Raw genomic sequence first — 25,280 nt, 5'->3', positions numbered from 1 at the left:
TTCATCTTAAAGGAAGGCCGCAAAGAGCCTTCACAGAATTCTACTTTTTAGTAAAAAAAGTTACAAGTTACAAAGTTACAAGTTCACAGAAACTTTTTTAATGTTTTTTTCAGTCACTCTATTGTTCGTTATCTGGCTCGGCTCGGTGTTCATCTTCAGTTCTCTCTTCACAGCAGTTCAGTCAGTGTACTGTTTGATTGCATGCATTACTCCGGGATATTGGTTTGTTTTAACTCAGAGTGAGTGTCAGCCACATTAAAAAAGTTAACAGCTTAAGTCATTTGTGGATTAATGCGTATTAGAGATGCGAACTGTTTAAAATGATTCAGTTCGATTTGGTGAACTGAATGATTCGTTCGCGAACCGGATATCCAGACACGGAAGAGAGGACAATGCTGAATAAAGTCGTCGTTTTTGCTATTTTTGGACCAAAATGTATTTTCGATGCTTCAAAAAATTCTAACTGACCCTCTGATGTCACATGGACTACTTTGATGATGTTTTTCTTACCTTTCTGGACATGGACAGTAGACCGTACACACAGTTTCAATGGAGGGACTGAGAGCTCTCGGACTAAATCTAAAATATCTTAAACTGTGTTCCAAAGATAAACGGAGGTTTTACTGGTTTGAAACAACATCAGGGTACGTTATTAATTACATAAATTTGATATCTGGGTGAACTAACCCTTTAATCTCATTTTGCTGATTTGATACTATGATAGATAGCCTATTGGGGATTCTTTTTGCTGAAATTTAACCAGAATGTCCGCTAAGCCACAAAAGAAGTAAAGTTTTATGTATATTTTCTAGTGTACAATTATTTTGTTGCAGGTTGCTTATAAAAATTCACAAGTATAAAAACTTTTTTCAAGAATAGTATTACATTACTATAATTTGTTTATATGGCACAAATGATTTGAAAATTAGATCTGAATTTTCCTTCTTTCCTTCTCTTACTTTCCTTCTTCCACTCTATTTATGATCCACCAAAGTAGAAGATAAACCACAGTGGGTGTGGCATAGCATTGCCAGTTCATCCTCACACTCAGCTGTGAGTGTGCGCTAATGAGACGAAGCAGGCGCGGAGGGATACATGAATGAGGCCAGAGCGCAGCGGCGGCGCATTACTACACCTCAATCTGTGAATCACTCATTCACACACACAGGAGCAGATCCAGCGTTTATACGTCAAGGTTTAAAACAAACAGCTTTCTGCTGCTGATTTTACACACGTTTATCGCACGGGCTTTGTTTAAGGATGGTAAGTACAGCCTGCTATATATATTTTTTTTCGTAGCTAACAGTTTAGCTACTTTAGCATCCTATCGGACAGCTTGACAGCTAATAATGATTATAAGCTACTAATTATTTAAGCGTTTTCTTTACCGTTTGTGATGTCAAACGCATAAGGTTTAGTAAAAAAGAAAATGCGTAGCAACACATCTATGTTTTATTTAAACAAACTCAGTTATCCAGCAGATGCACATCAACATGTGTTATGTATATTAAATGAAAATCATGTACGATTCACTATGAATTAATCTAAAAGAGATTTTAGAAATGAATAAATGAGGCTAGTTACGTTGCGGTTTAACGCGCTCCTGCTTTTGCTCTCGCGCCAGCTGAAGTCTGTCAATTCCGTGCGCACCAGTTTCTGTATTTAGGTTTCTTGAATATACTTTTATGCAAACTAGCCGTTTTTTTGGTCACAGTAGACCTTAGTGTTTTTAAATGCATGCTTTGCATTGCATTACAAATATGCGTGGTGTAAATTCACAGTGCTGACGGCTTCGAGTGTCTCTCGGATGCATATTACTGTTGCAAGTTAAGTATGCAATGAATAATGCGAGTTGCCTTCACACGGTGTTTCTCCTTATCTCGGTGTGTGAATAGTGACTGGCTGCTAATTTTACATGGGCTGAGCTTATTGCCTTTAACAGAAGGATAAGCGTGGGCGTGGTGGTGTAAAAATAATCATCAGCAAAGCATATGCGCTTGAGTTCCTTATTTCTGGAAGAATCTATCGTTTAGCTTTGCTTTGCCTTGCCTCCATGTATTTACTTTGCATGCACGTTCACAAAGTTTGCAAATGTCCTGCGGATATGAGACGGTCTCTCTGTTGCAACATGTCGGGTAGCTGTTGCGCACCGGTTGTTTAAAAAAATGCCTTTCATCATCATGCAGCCCCAAAATGATCATATAGCTGTATAAGGCATAAATATGAATGGAGTAGTGGACAGTGAGGTTCCATATTGCAGCATGCTGAACTGCAGTGACGGATCCCGGTTGTCCCCCTCCCCCCTTTCCCCTGCAGTGAACCAAATCATAGCTGGTGCAGCAACACGCTGACACTGGATCTGCAGTGCAGACCCTCGCTCATCAAATTGGAATGCAACTCGGAGAGGACTCTTGTTGCATGACAAACATTTATCCGCTCATGCTCCACTTAATCCACCCTAATTGCTGCAGTCATTGAAATGCGGTAAGGGGCTTGAGAAGCAGCGCGCAGAATATGTTAGCCGGAAGCAACGGAGATGGCAGCCCACCTGCATCCAAACCAGGCATTTAACCATAAGTGTGCAGCTGGTCCTGGAGGGCATGTGTGCACCTGATGTCTGATACAGTCTGAATGGAGGATCGCCATTGCGTTGCACTACTAGCCTAAAGTTTGAGTAATATATTTCTTCTGTTTCTCACTCAAATACTCATACTCAGTCTTTTTCAGTAAGAATATTGTGAAGTCAATATTAAATATGTGTTCTGAGTTTCACACCACATAAAAATGTGTTATTAACCACCCAGCCAAATTTGAATGCTAAAAATATCCGCCAAGTGAATAAAATATCAAAATCTCTATTAAAAAAAAACTCTCAAACGCTGGGGGCGTGTCCGCTGGCGGCGCTGAAACCACGCCCACTCGCGGAAAATCTGCCCTCTTCCTCTGCAGCTTATTTAAATGAGACCCAGCTGTTTTGTAAATTGTTGCAACCAGGTATTATGCATTTACCTGACGAAGGCATAGCTAGCTTGCAACCTCTTTAAGCTGTAGTAACTAATGGTAGTAAGTCGTGATTGAGCTGGCAAACCACTGCTCTGTAGTTATTTTGTGTATTCGACTTGAAGCAGGGCTGTGCAGAACGATCAGTGTATGACAGCGAATCGAAAGCATGAGGAACCGTCTGCTCTCTATAGCTCTGCACTTTGATTTCACTCAGCGTTCGATTTGTGTAGCGCTGTTTCGAGTCGAACACGTCTTACGCTACGTTTGCACTACAACGGTGTAGTCAAAAATGGAAAAGTTTTCACGTATACATGACAGCGTTTTCAAAACAATAACCGTTTGCAAAAACATCAACGAAAAACGGCAAAAAACCTGTGTATTACGTATGACAGGCCAGTAGTTGGCGCTGTCGTCTTAGTTATGATTTTATGATGTATATGAGTACCATATACTTTGCCATTGTTGTGTATGTTTGTTTGCACTTGCCTTAAAAATCGACACGTACTGCGCAGTCTACATACCAAACACGTACTATGCACAGAGACAACAAATCCATTTTCAAAGATTCCCATATTGGGTGTTTACACAGAAACAATAACTGTGCCTTTTTCCAAAACTTGCACTTTGAAACCGGTTTTCAAAAATATGCAGTCCAGTATTTTCAGTCCACAAAATGCCGTTGTCATGTAAATGAACAGTCAAAACGCATAAAAAGTTTCCTGTTTTTGGCTGAAAATGTTGTTGTGTACAGTCGTGGCCAAAAGTTTTGAGAATTACATAAATATTAGTTTTCAAAAAGTTTGCTGCTAAACTGCTTTTAGATCATTGTTTCAGTTGTTTCTGTGATGTACTGAAATATAATTACAAGCACTTCATACGTTTCAAAGGCTTTTATCGACAATTACATGACATTTATGCAAAGAGTCTGCAATTCGACTGGGTATGCTCTCAATCAACTTCTGGGCCAAATCCTGACTGATAGCAACCCATTCTTTCATAATCACTTCTTGGAGTTTGTCAGAATTAGTGGGTTTTTGTTTGTCCACCCGCCTCTTGAGGATTGACCACAAGTTCTCAATGGGATTAAGATCTGGGGAGTTTCCAGGCCATGGACCCAAAATTTTAACATTCTGGTCCCCGAGCCACTTCGTTATCACTTTTGCCTTATGGCACGGTGCTCCATCGTGCTGGAAAATGCATTGTTCTTCACCAAACTGTTGTTGAATTGTTAGAAGAAGTTGCTGTTGGAGGGTGTTTTGGTACCATTCTTTATTCATGGCTGTGTTTTTGGGCAGAATTGTGAGTGAGCCCACTCCCTTGGATGAGAAGCAACCCCACACATGAATGGTGTCAGGATGCTTTACTGTTGGCATGACACAGGACTGATGGTAGCGCTCACCTTTTCTTCTCCGGACAAGCCTTTTTCCAGATGCCCCAAACAATCGGAAAGGGGCTTCATCGGAGAATATGACTTTGCCCCAGTCCTCAGCAGTCCATTCACTATACTTTCTGCAGAAGATCAATCTGTCCCTGATGTTTTTTTTGGAGAGAAGTGGCTTTTTTGCTGCCCTTCTTGACACCAGGCCATCTTCCAAAAGTCTTGGCCTCACTGTGCGTGCAGATGCGCTCACACCTGCCTGCTGCCATTCCTGAGCAAGCTCTGCACTGGTGGCACTCCGATCCCGCAGCTGAATCCTCTTTAGGAGACGATCCTGGCGCTTGCTGGACTTTCTTGGACGCCCGAAGCCGCCTTTACAAGAATTGAACCTCTTTTCTTGAAGTTCTTGATGATCCTATAAATTGCTGATTTAGGTGCAATCTTAGTAGCCACAATATCCTTGCCTGTGAAGCCATTTTTATGCAACGCAATGATGGCTCCACACGTTTCTTTGCAGGTCACCATGGTTAACAATGGAAGAACAATGATTTCAAGCATCACTGTCCTTTTAACATGTCAAGTCTGCCATTCTAACCCAATCAGCCTGACATAATGATCTCCAGTCTTGTTCTCGTCAACATTCTCACCTGAGTTAACAAGACGATTACTGAAATGATCTCAGCAGGTCCTTTAATGACAGTAATGAAATGCAGTGGAAGGGTTTTTTTTTGGGATTAAGTTAATTTTCATGGCAAAGAAGGACTATGCAATTCATCTGATCACTCTTCATAACATTCTGGAGTATATGCAAATTGCTATTATAAAAAGTTAACCAGCAACTTTTCCAATTTCCAATATTTATGTAATTCTCAAAACTTTTGGCCACGACTGTATACAGACCATTATAGTGTTGGAGTTTTGCTCAGTGACTCAGTTTCATCATCAAATCACGATTTTAGCCCCGCCCCAAAAATCCTGAACATGAAAATGGTAGAAACCTGTTCAACTCCACAATTAAGAACTAAATAGTTTAGTCTTTGTAACATGTTTCTGCAATGCATTTGTAATATTTGTAATGTGTTTAGAAACAATTCTCAGAATTGTCTTTACACCGACTTTAAGTGCTTTTTCGTGATAGAGATAACAAAAGTCAAATGAGCAGTGATGTGATCAAGAAAAATTCTTTTTTTCAATAAGCCTGTTGTTTTGATCAGAATTCAGACCAATGCAAAAATCGACCCATGTTTTACCCTGCAAACACAGGGATCGATAAGAAGACAATGCATTAAAAAAATCTAAACCGTATGGGTGTGCAGTATGTATGGTCTGCGATTAATATTATAATTGTAGTTTAAGATGTGCGATTCTATATTATACAGTACATTGCGAAAAGTAAACAAAACACACATACAGAGTGCACGCATACATTAGGTGATGAAGTCTTGTAAGTTAACAGGTTAAACTAGTGTGTATACGCATTTAGAGTGTGTTCTTTCTCTGCATGAATCAGTCTATTAAAATGCATTTAGAATTATCACATAATTCAAAATATGGGGGCAGAAATTTATATATTTATATCGTTTCATATAGTTAATGACACACAAAGAGTGCCGTTTTCCCCCCAAAAGTCAGCATGATTGAAAATGTGATACTGATTTTGTACAACAGTTCAATAAACAAGAAGTTAATATTAAGAGACCTTTTAGACACTATTTCTTTTTTTTGCTCTTTCTCCTACAAAAATAATTCCAAACACTGCCACAGCATTTTTTTTGCGTCTCCGAGCAACATGAAGTGTGTTTCATTCCTGTTTCATTCATTCAACCGTTTAAATTATTCAGTTCACTTGCAATGATTTACTTATTAACAGTGACTTGCTAACAGTGACTTGCTGATACCTACTGTTGGTTTAAATTTCACATTTAAAGGTGTGGTTCATTGCGATTTCACTTTTTTTAACGTTAGTGTGTAGTGCTGGGCGGTAAACTGGTTCATACCGAAAACCGGTGTATATTTTCGTTCCGATATTAATTTTGAATATACCGCTATACCGGTGTATTTAATTACTCGGCGTTCGGAACGAACGTTATGCTTTGCCGGGGCCACGAGACACTGTTTCAGACGGACCCTTTACAATGTTGCACTTCTAAGCATCGACTGCGAGGCGTGGTGAAGGTACACCATAGACAGGGGTACACACAGCAGTGCTCTGGTGTTACGTTATAACGCCGGTTTCACACAGTCCAGTCGTATTAACGGATTCCAGCTGCACGAGGTTGCGGTCCGTCAGTGCATTCAAGGAGCGGTGCTCTGCAGTAGTGCAGCGATTGTTGACGTTCTGAGTCTATTTTTGCTGTGCTGCAGGCGCTGAATTAAAGTGAAAGCGCATTGTTCGCAGGAAAAATTAACATGGATTGACATGGAAACGCAGTCACATGGGTTGTTGGCTAGGTTTAAAACAAGAAAAAGAGCACTTTTAGATAAACAAGGAAAACAATATATATGTTTACTTTTATGGATGCAGAAAAACAAAATTCATTAAGACCCGTGGGATTGCTTGTGATAAAGATTTAAATGCAAAATGCACGAGACTGTTTCTGTCTGTGGTGTTTTAATTTTAAATATTTTAACAAGAAAAGTAGGCTAATTATCGTGTTTAAATGTTTTGCCGCTGGCTTGAGCAGCTTATTATACAAACCTAGAAGTAAAATGCATGAATAATGCATTGTTTATATTTGAGTTTAAACTAATGTCTATATGAAAGATTGTTACTGAAAGATTTGTTACACTAAACTGTGAAAATGTGACGGTACCAGGTTTCTTTAAATTCAATGAATGAATTCAATAACCATTCGTGGTGCGGGTTTGTTTACTACATAGACTGAAGCACGTGACACTTACAGTAATTTCAGCATCTGCCATCTTAATGAGGACACAAATACATAAAAAACATCACCAGAACTGTTCTGAGTCACTTCACAAGCATTTTACCATTTTGAGTAAAACCAGTGTCAAAAAAAAGTAGCCCGTCAAAATAAAAGTAAATTTTTACATAAAGGCATTGTGCTAGAAAAATTACTATTATTTAGTAGAATGTATGTGATACTGCTACTACAGTTTAAAAAATTAATACAACTTTATTAAATAAATCACACAATATTTCTTTCATGTTTAAATTTTAATAGCAAATCCCCTTTATTTACCAAAAAATAAAATGTTTACATTTAATTAAAATACAAATTAAATTTGGGTGAAACTTGTTTACTGTTTATCATAATTATATTACTTGTAGAAAAACTTAACACATTTGTAAATAAGTATAAAGATTGGCATTGGTTTTATTTTTAGTGATTAAAAAGTTTTTCTTTTTTTAATTGGCATATTTTTGTGTTTTGCTTTGGTACCAAATTGGTACCGAGAACCGTGGATTTTCACTGGTATCGGTACCGAATACTGAAATTTTGGTACCGTGACAACACTAATACGAGCGCAACTGAAAACATAGTGAAGTGGCTTGGCCCATCATATGCTCTGACAGAAATGCTGTGTGCACCTCTGACTGAGACATAGGCTACTCGTGCTGTTTAATGTGTTTAAGATGCTGTTTTCCGGAATTCATAACTTACATTTCACAGGTATATCCTCCATTTGCACATTTTAGAAAGCCATGGAAAATTTCAGTTTTTCTGTCAGAAGTGCATGAGCCTTCTGTTGTGGGATTATCCGCTAAACTTCAGTGAACGAGCACCGCCTCACGCATGCGCGCCAAACAGACAGAGCTAATGCACTGCGCTATAATAATCACACAAGTCTATTCTTATAATAGCACTGACTGTAAAGAGACTGCAATGGAATAATCAAAATAGCCCAACACAACTCTGTGCTTTTGTTCTCATTTATTTCAATTTTAATTTAGTGAATTTAACTTCTACTTTTAAAAGCCTTATTTTTGTTTTTAGATTGTAATGTTACAATTTTAAGAATGAAATGTGATTTTAACCCTTTTTTGCACATAATATAAAGGCTTACATGGTTACATTAACTAACTTTATTTGTTTTCATACCCTTTAATATGTATTGTTTTGTTTTGATATTGTATCGGAAATCGCAAATCGGCCAAAAAATAAAGAGCTATGATTTTTTGCCCATTTCGCCCAGTCCTAATATATGGGTGATTTCAGACACACCCCATGACATTTTATGGCCTGCCTTAACCTTGCCTTGTTTTACAATAAGGCCAAATTATCTGATATTTTAAGATACACGTTAACTTTGATACACAATCACAAGGGTCTGCAGGGGCCTTCTCTATAATATATATATATATATATATATATATATATATATTAGGGCTGCAACTAACGATTATTTTGATAATCGATTAATCTGTCGATTATTTTTACGATTAATCGGTTTATGTGCTTATATTTTAGTTTTTTCCATTTTTTCCCCAAGTAAATTATTAATAAATGGTCTTTATCCTTCAGCATAGATTTTTAAGAGATTTTAACCATTTTGCATTGTCATATCCTCATTAAAAATATACCTGGAGTTGTTTTATTGTGTTAGTAATCCTTTGTCGAACTCTTCTGCAATCAAAACACTGACCCATACTCTAGCAAATTTCACAAGGAGATATCAAATGTTTTCACCATGGCAGTCCTTAGAGCTCCTAAAGTAGTTTAACATCCCGGACAAAGCTTATTAAGGAATCTTTCAGAACATATTTTCACGAAGAATAAGGATAAAACAGAATAAAATTGCAGTGCATTGTATTTTATTATTTACTGGAAAACAGCTTTATAGCTTTTGCTGTGAAATTGTAAACAATCCTTCGAAAAAAGTGCCAATGGCATGAAACCTGAATGAAACTCACAATTTAAAGTAAAATCCATCAGAAGGTTGTCCAGAAAAAAAAATTGGACACACACAAAAAACCTGCTGTGTGAAAAAGAGCAGTGAATACTTAGAAAAAAAAGGGCATTTCAAATATCTTTAAACATTTATCTCTCTCATTCAGTCATAATTAGGCTGCACGACTGAATTTTGAACTGGTAAACGACAAACTGATCACAGAACATGTTTGTAAAGCTTTAAATGTTAACTGTTAAAAAGCAATGTTATCAGCTTTTACGACTAAACATTTGCAAACAACATTGTACTGGAGAATCTGCACAAATGAAAGTCTTAGGGGCCGTTCACATATCGTGCCTACAAATGCGTGGAAAACGCTAGGCGCACCGCTTTCTCCTTCTTTCCAAAGCGCTCGGGCAGAAGCGCCCCTGAGGCGTCTGCCTTTGATAAGCAACCATGACGTGCTCTCTCCTTGAAGACGCGGAAATTTCAGCAAAGGATAAATGGATTTGCAGCTCAAAAAATCGCTTGCAGTAGCTCTGCTACTAAATTTATTTCAAAATGGAAATCCATATACAACTATGATCAGCTGTTCCTTTCATCTTGACTGAGCTTTTAACGTTGTTACGGGAAAGGATGAAGCTGATTGGTTAGTTCTTGTCACATGACCCGCGGTGCGCTTGCTGCATTCTAAAAGTTGAAATGTTTTAACTCGATGCGGTGTTGGAAATAACGAACTTGAGCGCGCAAAAGACGCGATATGTGAACGTCCCCTTAAAGAGTTCCGTAGTGCAGAGTTTACAGGTTACTCTTCTTTTTTGAAGGCTCAAAGTAAAGTATTCCCACATCCTGCTGAATGCTGCAGAGACGCTGTTCGGGAAGCACGTGACAAAACGAGGCCAGCTATTGGCTATTCGCTACTTCTCCTGTTGTACTGGCTGAGTAAAACCTCCGGTGGCTCATTACTGCCACACTTTGGTCACCGCAGATTTGAAATATGCACGAAATGAGCCGCTTACGGCAAATAAAAGTTATTTAGCAACGAATCGATGACTAAATTAGTTGACAACTATTTTAATAATCGATTTTAATCGATTAAATCGATTCGTTGTTTCAGCTCTAATATATATATGTGACGGGAGGGTCACAAGACAGACACAGTGGGCGTGGCGTCAGGCCTCGGAGAGGCTTTTATTAACAGAAAATCAACTAAAACAGGGGATAAAGGTGGCCAAAGGGGAAGAGTGTCCAAAATAAACAGGGAATCTGGTGTCCTCGTCGTGCTGCGGGGTTCGTGTGGGTCGGGCAGTGTTCATGGAGGAAGGGTCCAGGTAAGGGGCGGAGTCCGGCGGCCGCACGCGCTCCCCTCTTCGGTCCGGGTGCGAGGGGTGGCGGCTTCCACTAGCGGCCGCATCACTCTCGTTGGCCGCGGCGCTGGCAGGGGATGGACGGCCCGGCATCCTGGCCTGACGGCCGTGTAAACAGGTGCGGTTCCCATCCGGATCGCTGGTCCGGCAGCTCACGTCTCTGGTGGCCCTGCCTCCTCCAGCGCCCCTCCTCTCTCACACCCACTCCAGTCAAGAGCCTGGTGAAGGGCGGCGATTTAGGACGGGGTGCTGGTGACAATCAGGGCGGAGGCAGCTGACTCGTCACATATATATATATATATATATATATATATATATAGGGATGCACCGGTTGACCGGCCATAAATCGGAACCGGACGGTTTTTGCTTAAAATACGCGATCGGCAATCTGCCGGTTTTTGGTCTTTTTTTCGGGCGATTTTTCCGGAAGTGCGCCCGTGTGCACATACTGCATTGTAATCATTCGCTATGTCATTTGTGTAGAAGTATTTCGAAATCTGTGCGCAGGACACGGGCATTTCATTCAGCACTGGAAGTGCAGGGTTTCATTTCTGAGGTACAGATAGCAGGAAGCGATCAGCTGTTGTTGTACTGGCGCACAAATAAGAGCCTTTCCTGCGCGCACTGAAGTTGCGCGAGCGTATACTGTACCGGTCCATGAGTAGACCGTGAAGAGAAGTTCAGCTCAACTTCTCACGTGTTGAATGAGAAACGAAACGGACTAAACTGTGACAAAATGGAAATGTTTTTTTTAAATTAGAACTTGCATACACGTTTGAAAAGCCAGAACTAAACATCAGTTCTGCATAGGATGATTATTTTTATTTTACCTTAAAATTAAATCGACTTAATTTGATTTAGAAATCACCTGCTGTAGCACACACAAAAAAAAAGTTTCATTCATCCAATTAAAAATTTTAGGGAAATGATTCACATCTATATTTTTTTACTTGAGACAATAGTTATTTATTTTTCATTGGCTCAAGTAAAAAAATATAGATGTGAATCATTACATTAATTTTTAGTTTTTTTAATTGGATGAATGTAACAAAAATTTGAACTTGAAACAGTTCAAAATGTATTATGCGCAGGCGTGTATCTTGTGCCTAGCTGGCCCCTCCTGTTATTGAGCACCATTTATATCAGTCGTTTTCTCATCTCACAAATGGCGAGTCAAATGTGTTTAAGCTAAAGTCATTGCCTCGTATGAGGATGAGTCAGATCTATGTCCGCTGTTTCCTCATGGATCATTTTTACACCCTGTCCATTTTAAGCTCCAAGCTTTATGAATCACCTGCCTTTGAATACAAGGGAGTGTGCTGCCTCCTCTCAGAAAAGAAACAGCTGAATCACGCAGAGTGAATCACGTGTACAGATGAATCCTCTCCTCTTTAATAATTGAATAATGAACTCTGTGTCAGAGAGAAACACAATCATTTTAAGTGTGTCGCATTCATGACCCCCTAAGTGGCACTAATTATAACTGCTGTGGATATTTTTGAAGGAGTATTTTTATGCATGTCCTTCATTATACTCATTTAGTCAGAGGTGTGTGTGTGTGTGTGTGTGTGTGTGAGCATTTCAAAACTGAAGCTTTTCTGATAGAGATGTGGCACTGAGCTGATTGACTTTCTCTTTCTCTCCCTCTTTTCTCCAATACAGGCAGATCAGCTGACTGAGGAACAGATCGCTGGTGAGTGAACTCTTGACAGTCAGCTTCAAAAATAACTGAAAAATACAAGCATATTGCAACCTCAAGAACATGTTAAAACTCAAAGCAACCTCATTAAGTATGGGCTGACAGACCCATTCACAGCCCCTCATATTTCTTGAGATTAACTGTCAAGTAACATTGGATGAAAAATTGTCTAGTACCCTGATTCTCATCCAAAGGACCCGCGGGTCGGGTTGGGGCGGGTTAAGAATTGGCACTTTATTGCAGGGCGGGTCACTAAAAACTAAATTTTTAAAAATCCATTTATGTTGCATGCAATTTAGTGGTGGAAATTGATTCTTTTAAGAGATTTGTTGATTTTCAGTTTGTTCACCAAAATGATTCATTCACTGATTCGTTCAATGAACATTTCTTCATATTACACAAATATGCCAGCAGTTGGCGAAAAAGAGCGTCTTATGTGTTATGTCTAAAGTCAACGAACGTATTTACTTGTGACAAAAACTGATTTGGCTTTATTAAAGTGTGTGCATGATTGCATTTAATTAATAGTCTAAATAAATTGTTCAGATTAACAAAGCACAAGGTTTTATTGGGGATTAAACGTGGAGTTATGTTCTTTATTCCAAATATGAAAACAAGCGTATGTGCACCAATAACTGCGCTTTGTATCTGCTGATTGCTGATCGAGTTTTACATGCTTGGCTGACTGACCCTGTATAATCTCATTCATTTCGTTCACGAACGAGAAGTATCAGTTCATTCAACTCTTTCACCTATGAGAAGATCGTATTCGTTCACTACATTCAACAAGTCACATGCTCCGTCACATCTTGAGTAACCGTTCACAGAGCTGTTCACGAGCTGCGCATGCGCAGCTAATAGCGCCGCGCTCGCGTGCTGCTGTGGGAGGAACTTCATTGAATGAGAAATTAGTCAGTGGATTAAGTAAACGAGAACGAATCGTTCACCTAAAAGATTTGTTCACGAACGAACCATCATAGTGCAATTACCTATAGCCTTCATTGATAAGGTTACGATACGAAGGTCTAAGTAGCAACGTAACTTCCGTGATATCCCCGATGCGCGGGGCGGGTCAAGAAATTTTACTTTATTTGCGAGGCGGGCTGGGGCGGGCCAAATAATTTCATAAAAGCGGGACCTGCGGGTTGGAAAAAACCCCGACCCGCGCATTACTAGTTCTTAGTGCACTTCCAGGGAGGGCCGCAGAATGACTTGAAATGATTTTTATTTAAAAACAAAGCAGATTTTGAAAAGATATAAACTGACCTTCTATTCGTTATTTTGATATCTAAGAGAATTTTAATTGTGAAAATACAGTGGGGCTCAAATGTTTGGGCACCTCTTGCAGAATCTGTGAAAATGTGAATAACTTTCAAAAAAGAGAGATCATACTAAATGCATGTTATTTTTTATTTAGTACTGTCCTGAGTAAGATATTGTACATAAAAGATTGTACATCCACAAGACTAAATGTAAATGTTTTCACACGGAGGACAATTGAGGCACTCAAACACAACTATTAAAAAAAGGTTCAAACATTTACTGATGCACCAGAAGGAAACAAGATGCATTAAGAGCTGGGGGGTGAGAACTTTTGGAATTTGAAGATCAAGGTAAATTGTACTTAATTTGTGTTCCGGGAAACATACAAGTATCTTCTGTTGCTTACGAAGGGCAGAACTAAATGAAAAAAAAAATATTTCATCAAAATAAGAAAAATTTGGCCATCTTTGTGTTCAAAAGTTTTCATACTTGTATGTTTAATTTTCTACAAGGGATGCCCAAACTTTCGAGCCCCACTGTACCTTGGCCTAAATGGGGGGGGGGGGGGGGTTGGGGCTTCACTTAAAGTGGGAACTAAATGTCTTTTCCAAATTGAAATATACAGTCACAAAGAATTGTTCATTATCTGTACCGATATCATGGACCATAAGCATCACTTCGCCACTGAGTGTAGTTTGGGCTCCTCCTCAATTCATCCTGTAAATGTTGTCATACACAAAAATAAAGGTGCTTCACGATAACATAGAAGAACCTTTTTTTTTGTCTAAATGGTTTAATAAGGAACGTTTCTCAAAAGGTCCTTTTTGTCAAAAGAATGTTCTTCAGATAATAAAAAGGTCAGAAAGAGATGGTTCTTTAAAGAGCCTTCGACTAAATTATTTTTGTAAAACCAAAATAGTTCTGTGAAGAACCTTTTAAGCACCTTTATTTTTAAGACTGTATGTCTTTCCAAAGTCCTTTTAGGCAAGTCGTGCCACTCGGCCGCCATCTTGGCAACGCCTCCGGGCAGCTATTTCAAACTAACAAGACCAGGCTCCTATCTAAATGAATGGGCAGAGAGTAAGAACTGCACTTTCACTGCCCACCGGGACATAAAAATTATTATACAATAATTAAATTAAATTATACAATAATAATTGAATTGAGGATTGAGGAAGTGGCATGTCTCTTATAAATTGTCTCTGGTCTTTCTCACTTTCAGCCTGTTTTTCTTAATCAGTAAAATGCTATTTTATAGGAGTAAACATATTAAAATGCGGTAGAGCATAAATATAGCAAAATGCTCCTCTTTAGTTATTTTTCTAGCTGACTGATGAGCTTATGGACACTGAATGGTTATTGAGGTGAATTTATACTACGTTGCAATGTTTACGAGCTGTACTGTAGGCTCTCTTATAAAATAGCCTTCTTTTTGATTTTTTTCATGTTCATGTTTTCTTGTTCATTATGTACTCTAGTAGTAAAGAGAAGTTTTGCGTGCTGCTTGAACTGAGGTACAAACTTGCGATCGTGTCAGCCGCATTAAAGTGAACCAAAACTTTATTTATTGTTTGAATTTCATGACTATTTTGGAATTATTTTAAAGCTGATACTTTGTTCACGCATTAACATAACACAGCATAGACCTAAGATCTTGTTAAGAAACCATATTATTAATGATTATAAACCCGAATTGTTAAGGATATTGCCAATATCCACACAGCTGACAACTTTACCTGTTGTAGTTTTTTCAAGTTGTACACGAAATAGACACTGCTTTTCTGCATTTTCTATTCTAGTCTCCATAATTTCTCTTCTCTCACTGCTCAACTGAGCTGCGTTTATCAGGTGTGTGTCAGCATTGCTGTGCGTCAGAGATGAGGACTGTTTGAGACTCTTTTCCACTAAAACTTTGATGTGCATCGTATCCGTTTAATACACGAACATAACAAAAGATGTGATTGCAAAACAATCAGGAAAAAAGGCATTACGTGCAAATTTTTAAGTAAAAACATGTAAATACATAGGTCTAGTCACCAGTGTCGACCTCAGCAAAGACTCATCAAAAACGTGCAATTTAATATTTATGGTCACAAATGTGACTGTTTTAGTCACAGTTTTTGGAGCCCTGAGGTAGTATGCAAATTTTCTTTATTATATAATTTCTTTACCTGTAAATAAAACGGAAGTATACTTCAAGCTTTTTAATGTCCTTATTTTTAGCATCAGTTCAAGCCCGAAACTGGAACAGATGTATGTGTTTGCAGAACACAAGCCACAAAGTAATTAGTTAATCAGCAAAGTAACTGTGACGTTATTCTTTATTTTATATAACGCTATTATGTTCTATAACATCTTTAATATATAAGATGTTTATATTAATTGATTGAAGAATAAAAACACTAAGTATTTTAGAAAATGTATTTATTTGAACTCAATAGATTGCAGCCTGCCATATGATATGCATGGAAATAAAAACATATAAAAAATAAATATTGAAAATAAAATTCAAGTACAAAATTAAGACAAACAAATTTAAACTTGGGTAAAAAGAAACAAAGGGAAACCTGGCCATTAGTGCAAATCTCTGTAACTGTATATTAGGCCTAAAGTAACTGCACAATAAACGGAACACTATCCAACTCTTATGGTGCGTTAATACCAGATGCAAATAGAGCGTTTGGCGCGAGTGATATCAATGTTAAGTAAATGCAAAGACGCGAATAGACAACCTCCGAAAATCGGTGAAACCCATTTTTAACTTGCATATTTGAGTTTAAAACATCTACATTCTCACATGAAATACTTTTAAAACTACATTTCATGACACGATAACAGTAATATTTAGAAAATTATCTGAATAAAAATGGTTGAAAATGCTGCGTGAACTCAACTGGCAGAAGCCCCCCCATGACGCGAATTCCCATCTGTTGTGAAGTTAATTTCACGCGCGAATGAAGCATATGAACTCAAAATGTTCAAGCGTCCAACTACGCACGAATAGCGTGAGTTATTTGCGCAAGTCGCGTCTGGTTTGAACACCGCATTAAATATTCAGTACAGTAACGTTAGCATGTGTTGATGTGAGGTGGTTCATAAGATTTGAGTTGCTTGAGGCAGACGTGGATAAAGTCTTTTTTCCTGGGCATACCGTGCATGTTACAGAAACATTTTCGCCTTTAATTTCCGGTACTTCCATTTCGAGAACACCATTATCGCTGACGCCGTCTTGTGTTTAGTGGTTGTCAGAGCATGCAGTGAGAAAGCGCCCACCCGGCCAATCATCATTGGATTTGCAAAGGTGTCGGGCAGCTGATGTGTATAGCCACTAGCCAAAGCATGACACCTCGTGCTTTATTCAATCAAATTGTAGTAACGCAACACTTTACATTCTCATTAAAGATAACGGTGTTGCAACGATGGGAAAAGTAATTAATTAGATTACCTTATTTTAAGTCGCACCTGAGTATAAGTCGCATCAGTCCAAAAATACATCATGATGAGGGGAAAAAAACATAAGTCGCACTGGACTATAAGTCGCATTTATTTAGAACCAAGCACCAAGAGAAAACATTACCGTCTAGAGAGGGCACTCTATGCTGTTCAGTGTAATCTACAGGAGCACTGAGGAGCATAGAGCGCCCTCTCGCGGCTGTAGAAGGTTATGTTTTCTCTTGGTTCATGTCTCTTAGTTAATTTCTCTTGGTTCATGTCAAATTAATTTTGATAAATAAGTCGCACCTGACTAGAAGTCGCAGGACCAGCCTAACTATGAAAAAAAAAGTGACTTTATAGTCCGGAAAATACGGTACTCCGTTACTGAAAATTAAACTCCGTTAGTAACGTCGTTATGCTTAAACGCCGTTACTTCCAACACTGCCCCACACACACACACTCGCAATGTGCAAAACTCCTTCATTTGAACATTCAATAGCAAACATTTAAACTAATAACAAAACATACTTCCAGTAGCTGATTAAGAAGCGCCAGATTGTCGTGGCAAAGTCAGAATTACCTCCTCTCCTAGGTTCATGAAATGGTTGTCCATAAAATGCGTTGTTGTTCAGTTTGGGCAGAGTCTTAACTTTTTAATATCTCTTTGGTTTTGAGACTTTAGTCTTTGGAACTTGACAGATCTTCTTCATGCACCAAGAGCTTGTAAAACTCCAAAGAGAAAGGAACAATTGAAATCGCATCATATGACCCCTTTAAGAATATCATGCCAGAGGGAGCACCTTGCATGATCTCACACAGCAGCTCAGCAGCAATGTGTACATATGTTAGTTAGAAAAACCATTTATCTTTATTTACAGATCAAGTTTAATGTAAGGAACATTAAATCATCTTGGAGAGAATTTCATCGTCTTGACTGTCGTAACCGAACGCAACACGCAGTTTGAACGCTGAATGGAGGATGACAAGACAGCCGCAGCAGAGAGAAGTTTATGTGAACTTGAATTTAACAAATTAAATATTCATCTGTACCTCACATTAATACGAAAACTTTATGGTGCTTTATGATGTTTGTGACTTTCGTGGGGCTTAATGGTGGGGTAAGTGATTTCTGGTAGTCAATTTTGAACTTTCAAATCACCAAAACAAACACGGCCCTATGCCAAAAGGGTCTTGTCCCCATTTTGATAGCTCTGCCCCACACGCATGTATGCAACTCAGGCAATTATGTATTATTATCTGCTGTATTAAACATATTATCTTACTTTTCGTACACACTTTGGGAGCTGACGCTTGAAACAGACAGTGGAGGAGGTTTAGATGCTGCAGGCTTATAAGATGTGAAAATGAATGTGTCTTTGTCATAGCTGAAGGGAACGACAATTACGATTGCAGATGAACAAACAAGTAAACATGAAACGAGCATATTCAAGCAAAAGCCAGCATATATTAGTTCTGTGAAACAAAGCAAAACTAATGTTACTTGCCTAGAAGAAACAAAGCAACCTCTGCGTCCAATTGCAGGCCTTCCCACTCCTTGAGTTCTCTCCAGCGCTGGAAAGCTGATCCGAAATTTACACGGGTCTTTTACACTTGCCTTATCGAAAGCCTTCTTTAGTTCTGCAGACAGATTCCTCCTCCTTTTATTTATTTGTTCCCTCTCGCCATCTCTCTTACTGTCGTCCCTCAACTCGGCTAATGTCTGTCCTGTGCACTGGACAGACATTAGCCGAGTTGTACAAAACTGCATATGGACTTCATGAGTGAAGACACTTCCACTCAGAGATTTGTTCAAATAAAAACACCCACTCCCAAATGTTTCACAATTAAATGAACATCTCAACCAACTTCATTACAAAATTGTCACATTTTTTTCGATTTTCAACTGGCTTGGAGTGCATCGTGACGTCCCCATTAACAACTGAAAAGTTTAAATATTGCTAGTAGTGTACTACTACTACTGAGAGCTCTTTACTGCAAAAGTAGTACCGTACCCCCTGTTTTAAGATTTGTTTAGACTTAAAAGTACATGTACTATATACTTACATGTTTGTAATTCAAAACAGAGTTCAAGGAGGCGTTCTCACTCTTCGACAAAGATGGCGATGGCACAATTACCACCAAAGAGTTGGGAACAGTGATGCGCTCATTGGGTCAGAACCCCACTGAGGCCGAGCTTCAGGATATGATCAACGAAGTAGACGCTGATGGTAAGATCACAAACAATTATAACTCTCCACAGTTCAGCTGTCTTTTCGGTTTGTTTAGAAGTTGGCAGGCTTCACTGGAAGATCTTGACATAAGCTTGCAAAAGCTGAAGCTTTGAAAGATATTGAAGTATACTGCCTCATGCAGATGCACTGGTAGAAGTTTCTTTTTTTTTACTTTTCATTTAATCTTGTGGTAAATGGCAGCAATATGATCTGTCCACAGGCAATGGAACTATAGACTTCCCGGAGTTCCTAACCATGATGGCACGTAAAATGAAGGACACGGACAGTGAAGAGGAAATCCGAGAAGCTTTCAGAGTCTTTGACAAGGTAAGGAAATGTCACCGTTAACCGCAGTTGCCATGAACTTGAAACCTAATGAAGCACTGAACTGATTCATGTAATGTAATGTAATTGTGAAAAATCTTAATGAAGGTTCAAGGTAGCTGCTTTTAAACACACAAACACTTCAGACCCACTTCTCAGGGTCAGGTGAACCAAAAAAAGGCTGAAATATACAAGGCTTTTTTGAAAATGGATCAGTCAACTAGTCATCCAGGCAACCCGCTGACTTTGAAACCGTGTAGCTGCTGTAAAGTGTTTACATAAGAACTGCGCAGGTGTGTTTTCCAGACAGTGAGTGAGATTATTCACCATGTGGGTACAGGCTGCTGCAGCGGGCCATTGGCAGAGAGTGCTTGAAACAGCTCGAGTTGATTTTGGTATTTTTTTGATTGCTTGTCCACTTTCTTTGAACTTGGGATGAATATTATGTAGTCATATTTGAACAGAAAACAAATAACCAAATAAAATAAATTAAAAGCAGTCGGTATAACGTAAAGATGAAATCACATTTTTGTTTCATGTGTCCTTTTTCAGAAAAAGAAGAGATGAAAGTTCTTAAGGTTCTCATATGCTTCAAGCTAAATTGACTGAAACGTTTAATCAGCAAGGCTTTAAAGCAGATGTAAATAATGTACTTTTGTGACTGCGAATAAGTACAGTTTCCTGCGAGTAAACTACCGCTGAGCATTCACTTATGTGAATGTGTGTGGTGTTGTACAGTATTTTGAGCTGGAGGCGCCAGAACTGCAGCTGATAGAATATGCACTGTAGCACGATACTATGATATTTCTTCAAAAGCTCATCGTGGAGACATTTTTATTGTCATTTAGCACACCCCTAGTCCAAGACCATTGCTTATTAGGTGGGTGTTGTCCATGTTTGACTTGAAACTTTTTAAGGTTCATTTGTTTACTCAGTGTTTCAAAACATCTCCAGATCTGATACCAAGAAGTGTTTAGATGAATATTTAAATCAATTTCATGTATACTTCACATTAAACAATGGAACAGCTTCAGAACACTTAAAATATAGTGCACGAAAACTTGATGGTGCTTTATAATGTTTTTGTGCCTTTCATGTGGCTTAACAATAAAACAAATAGTGTACCTACTGTATCTGATTTGGATCCATCTTGTCTGACTGATACCTGATACGGCTGAAAATGCCAGTATCAAAGCCGATACCAAGTATCAGACCGATGCTTCCCTAGTCATGTTCGCAAACAGCATAAAGTTCCAAAGCTATTAAAAACATCTGTACCCCGAGCAAAGAACAGTAATGAAGAACTTTGCGGAGAATATTTCAGGGCACAAGTTTCTGGAAGTGCTACTTTTTTACCATAAAAGTGGATCCTCATCTAGTATGAAGAGCTAATATACCCATTAAAATCAAATTATAAAATCAATATTATTAAAATCAAATCTTGTGCGATATCCTAAACTGCAGTGATAATTACACAACGCGTGCCGTACACGTCTGATTTGCGAACTAATGATTCCTTTGAACTGATTCAATTTAATGAATGGTTTAAACAACTGACCAGTCCAAAACTGAACTCATGAGATGACTGAATTGGCATTTTAAAAAAAATCTGTAACACTTTACAATGTTCTATTTATTAAACTATTTAACTACATTATTTAACATTTACTATTACTAAACTGCACTTCTACAACATTGTTAATTTCAACATTTAGGCTATAGCCTTTATTGTTGAAGTCAAAAGTTGTACAGTATTTGTTAACATAGTTAATGCACTGTGAAGTAACATTACCAAACAATGAACAGCTGTGTTTTTATAAAGTAAGATAAACAAAGATTAATAAATATATTAACAAAAGTATTGCTCGTAAGTTCATGTTAGTTAATGTTAACAATTCAAACCATATCCTCAAGTTACAAACAAATAATTTACTCTAATTTAAATAATACTCTGTTTAAATAATTTAAAATGAGAATGTAAGCGTGCTCACCCCATTTTTGTTTGTAAGAAAAAATTAGATTAGATTTCACATCGCAATATATCGCAGAAAAATAAAATATCGCAATGTCATTTTTTTCCCAATATCGTGCAGCCCTAGCGTGTACAGTAGCTGACTGGTTGGTGCTGAGCCAGTACTCTTGCACATCTCTGGTTTGAACAGTGTTCAGCAGTTTCCAGTAGATACTGTACTGTTAACGTTTGCAGATGTTCAATTTACTAGGTTTTATTTAATTTTACGTCAACCTGGAAGTCAAAATGAGCATTTACACTACATCACAAAAATCATGAAGCTATTGTGCATAATCTCATTTCAGGATGGAAATGGCTACATCAGTGCAGCCGAGCTCCGTCACGTCATGACCAATCTGGGTGAAAAGTTGACAGACGAGGAAGTGGATGAGATGATCCGAGAGGCAGATATTGATGGAGATGGTCAGGTCAACTATGAAGGTGAGCTGCTGTAGCACATTTCGTCATTCATTCAGGAAAGATTTTTTTTTTTAATTGTATTATGTGACCAAAAATGGAATTCGAGAAACAATTTATTTGGATTGTTTTCAATAGTGAGGTTAGAAGTTGTTCATTTGCACTGTTGTTTAAATCAGTTTTTAATTGGAGAAAGTGTTAAAAATACACCTGCTTTTAACCATCCATTTATCATCCAGTTTGCTAATCCTATGTATTTTCACACTCATTAAAAAAAAGTGTTTAAAAAGAAATTAATACTTAATTACAGTGTTTTTCGGACTATAAGCCTCACCTGAGTATAAGTCGCATCGTCCAAAAATATGTCATTATGAGAAAAAAAAACATATATAGGTCGCACTGGACTAGAAGTCGCATTTATTTAGATACAAGAGCCAAGAGAAAACATTACCGTCTACAGCCGCGAGGGGGCGCTCTTTGTTTTCAGTGTAGACTACAGGAGCACTGGCGGCCTGAGACGGTAATGTTTTATATTGGTTCATTTCTCTTGGTTCATGACAAATTAATTTTGATAAATAAGTCGCACCTGACTATAAGTCGCAGGACCAGCCAAACTATGAAAAAAACTGCGACTTATAGTCCGGAAATATGGTGTTCTTTTGAACTTTATCAAAAAATCCTGAAACAATCACTGTTTCTATAAAACACTATTACAGTTTTCAACATTGATAATAAATTTATTATAAAATAATATTTTTACATGATCATTTATAAGTACGTATTTTTGATCAAAATAAATTCAGCTTTGGTGAGCAAAAAAGACATCTTTCAAAAACATATAAACACACACTCGTTTTGTTTTTTATGAATTGTGGGACTTTCCATAGACTTCCATCACTTTTATACTGCGATAGATAGATAGATAGAGATATTAATAGATATAGATAGGTCAATGTCAGGAATCATTTGATTACTATTATCTGTTTTTCTGTCTTCACAGAGTTTGTCCAGATGATGACCGCAAAGTGAAGGATTGTCATATCCTATATCTTTCTCTCTTACATTGCTTGTCCTACTAAGATCACTCTGTGTTTAAAAAGAAAAAAAATCTAAAGTTTTCTTCAGAGAGTATTAGAATTTCAAATTCTGTGATCTCTTACCAAAAAAAAAATCGTATCAAATTTCAAAATCAGTTTGTGAAAAATACTAGCAGAATTGTCCCAGCAGAAGTGAATGGACCAAGCATACCTGCATGAGCCCTTTTGGAGCAAACATCTCCAGACCTGACAAAAATTTTGAGGACAGGACGTCACTTTAGTTGCACAGGAGTTGAAGATCATGGGGAGAACATCTCCTTTCATGAGTGTTCTTCATTGCTGAAAAAAAGAGTAAATTAAAATAAAAAATACATATAATAATAATAATGCTAAAACATTGTGGTAAATAGTCCAGGGTCACAGTGCTGCCTTGAATACAAACTGATCAAGAACAACTGCGTGTGACCCTGTGGTGAAGTCATGCTTTTGCGTATTGCCTTCTCCTGTTTAAGACTCCTAACAGAACAAAAACTGGATGTTCATGAAGACGTACATATTGTAAAAACCCAAAGTCATGCTTTTACTCTGTAAAACTGCGGTTTAATGGTGGCGTACGACTCGAAAAGCGTCTTTCTGGGCTATAAGGCATGTACTTGGAGCCAGTGGTTTCTGTCAGCTGGTTTAAACCTTTGTTAATGTGTTTTTTGTCTTCAAACTTTGCGGGAGCGTGGAGATGCAAAGTATGTATAGCAGAATCGAGGTGTGACAGAGTAATGCAAATAGCATAACTGTAAAATATATAGTTACATAGGTTAATAAATGCTATTAGTGTTATGCTTTATAAATGTACTGTTTTCCAATATTAACGTCTGGTAAAACTTAGCATTGCTTATTATTCTAGTTGGGTCTGTGACTTCTGTTTGATCAATGTTCTTGAAATGTGCCATAATACTCGTAAGCCTCAACTTTCTTGCAAGAGATCTTGTACGGTACTCAATTAAGAAGTATGTTATTGGTCTATGAATATACACACAAATATCTATATATTTGCACTTTGGTGTAGATTATACATTCAACCACAGAAGAGGAACCTGCTGCTGCTGCTGCTTTACGGCTCATTTGTCTCTTGCTCTTGTGAGTTTATCAGAACCTCTTGTTGTCAAACGCTCCAAATTTTATTTGCGGTCTGCTTGCAAGACGACCGATAAAGGTGTAACTGTTAATTGTTGGTTATTTTGAGGGGTGAAATCTAACAGTGTATCGAATTATGTAGCTAGTAAGACTATGAAGGGCTTGTTATTGGTCTAATAATTGGGTTATTTATTTATTTTCTAGCTGAAATATATTACTCATTTGGAAGAGCTTTACATAACATATCTTACTCTGTTCTGGACTGTTTTGCGTGGGCAGGGTTTGAAATGGAGTGACCGAACTGGGAATACTCAACATGTGAAATCTATATGGATAATATGGGATATAACTGTCAGTGTTTTCCAATAAAAATAAATGTTTATGCACACACTTCTGTTTGCTGTTCATGTTGTCATATGCAACTGTGACTTGTTAGGTTTTGTCATCAGCTCCAAGCTTATCTGCTCACTCACCCAAGAGGTCTCCAGCTGACTCTGAACTATATTTGGGAACTTTTAGGATTGAGCTGTAATCTGGGGTTAAATGGGGACATATTGTCTTTTCCCTTTGTCATAAGACATCCAATACAGAGTGATTTTGCCTTTTAATTATGTGCTGTCATGAGTTTGCTTGGGACACTCTGTTTAAAAAGAATTTAAAGTTCTTTTAAAGAATTTAAAAGAATTAATTTGCACCTTTGCTATTTTAAGATGCAAATTCATTGTAAATACATATTAGAAGTTTAAAAATTTATAAAGACGTCACAAGACATGCGTATGAAAAGCAGGTAAATCATTAATATGGCCTGGGGCCTTGAACAATATTGGGGTAAAACCAATATATTGTAATATTAAAACTGATTTCTAAACAGGAGTACTAGTTAATACAGGCGCTAAAGTATTTTATTCACTTTTAAAAATAGAAGATTCTTTATTGGTGCCTATGGTTGCAAGAAGAACCTTTAACAGCCATGGAACCTTCACACTAAAGGTTCTTTAGTGGTCGTGGAAAAGGTTCTTTAAATATACTTCACACTAAGGAAAATGGCTCTTTTAAAAACCTGGTTCCAAAAATGGTTCACATTTGCAGTTAAAAAATAAACTTTAGATTCCTTACTTTAATACTGTTGT

At 37.8% G+C, this 25,280-nt stretch overlaps 1 protein-coding gene across 1 annotated transcript; it reads left to right on the top strand.

The window, feature by feature from the left end:
- Positions 1-1,070: 1,070 nt before the first annotated feature.
- LOC132108194 (calmodulin-1) lies at positions 1,071-24,540 on the top strand. The gene is made up of 6 exons (XM_059514810.1): positions 1,071-1,263; positions 12,265-12,295; positions 19,084-19,227; positions 19,451-19,557; positions 21,871-22,006; positions 22,983-24,540. Exons 1-6 carry the CDS (start codon positions 1,261-1,263, stop codon positions 23,009-23,011), a joined length of 450 nt encoding a protein of 149 aa, XP_059370793.1. The 5' UTR covers positions 1,071-1,260; the 3' UTR covers positions 23,012-24,540.
- The last annotated feature ends 740 nt before the right edge of the window (positions 24,541-25,280 follow it).

Source organism: Carassius carassius, chromosome 28 (genome assembly GCF_963082965.1).
Source record: "Carassius carassius chromosome 28, fCarCar2.1, whole genome shotgun sequence".
NCBI classification, from domain to species: Eukaryota; Metazoa; Chordata; class Actinopteri; order Cypriniformes; family Cyprinidae; genus Carassius; species Carassius carassius.
This window is presented reverse-complemented; position numbering and strand designations above follow the sequence as displayed.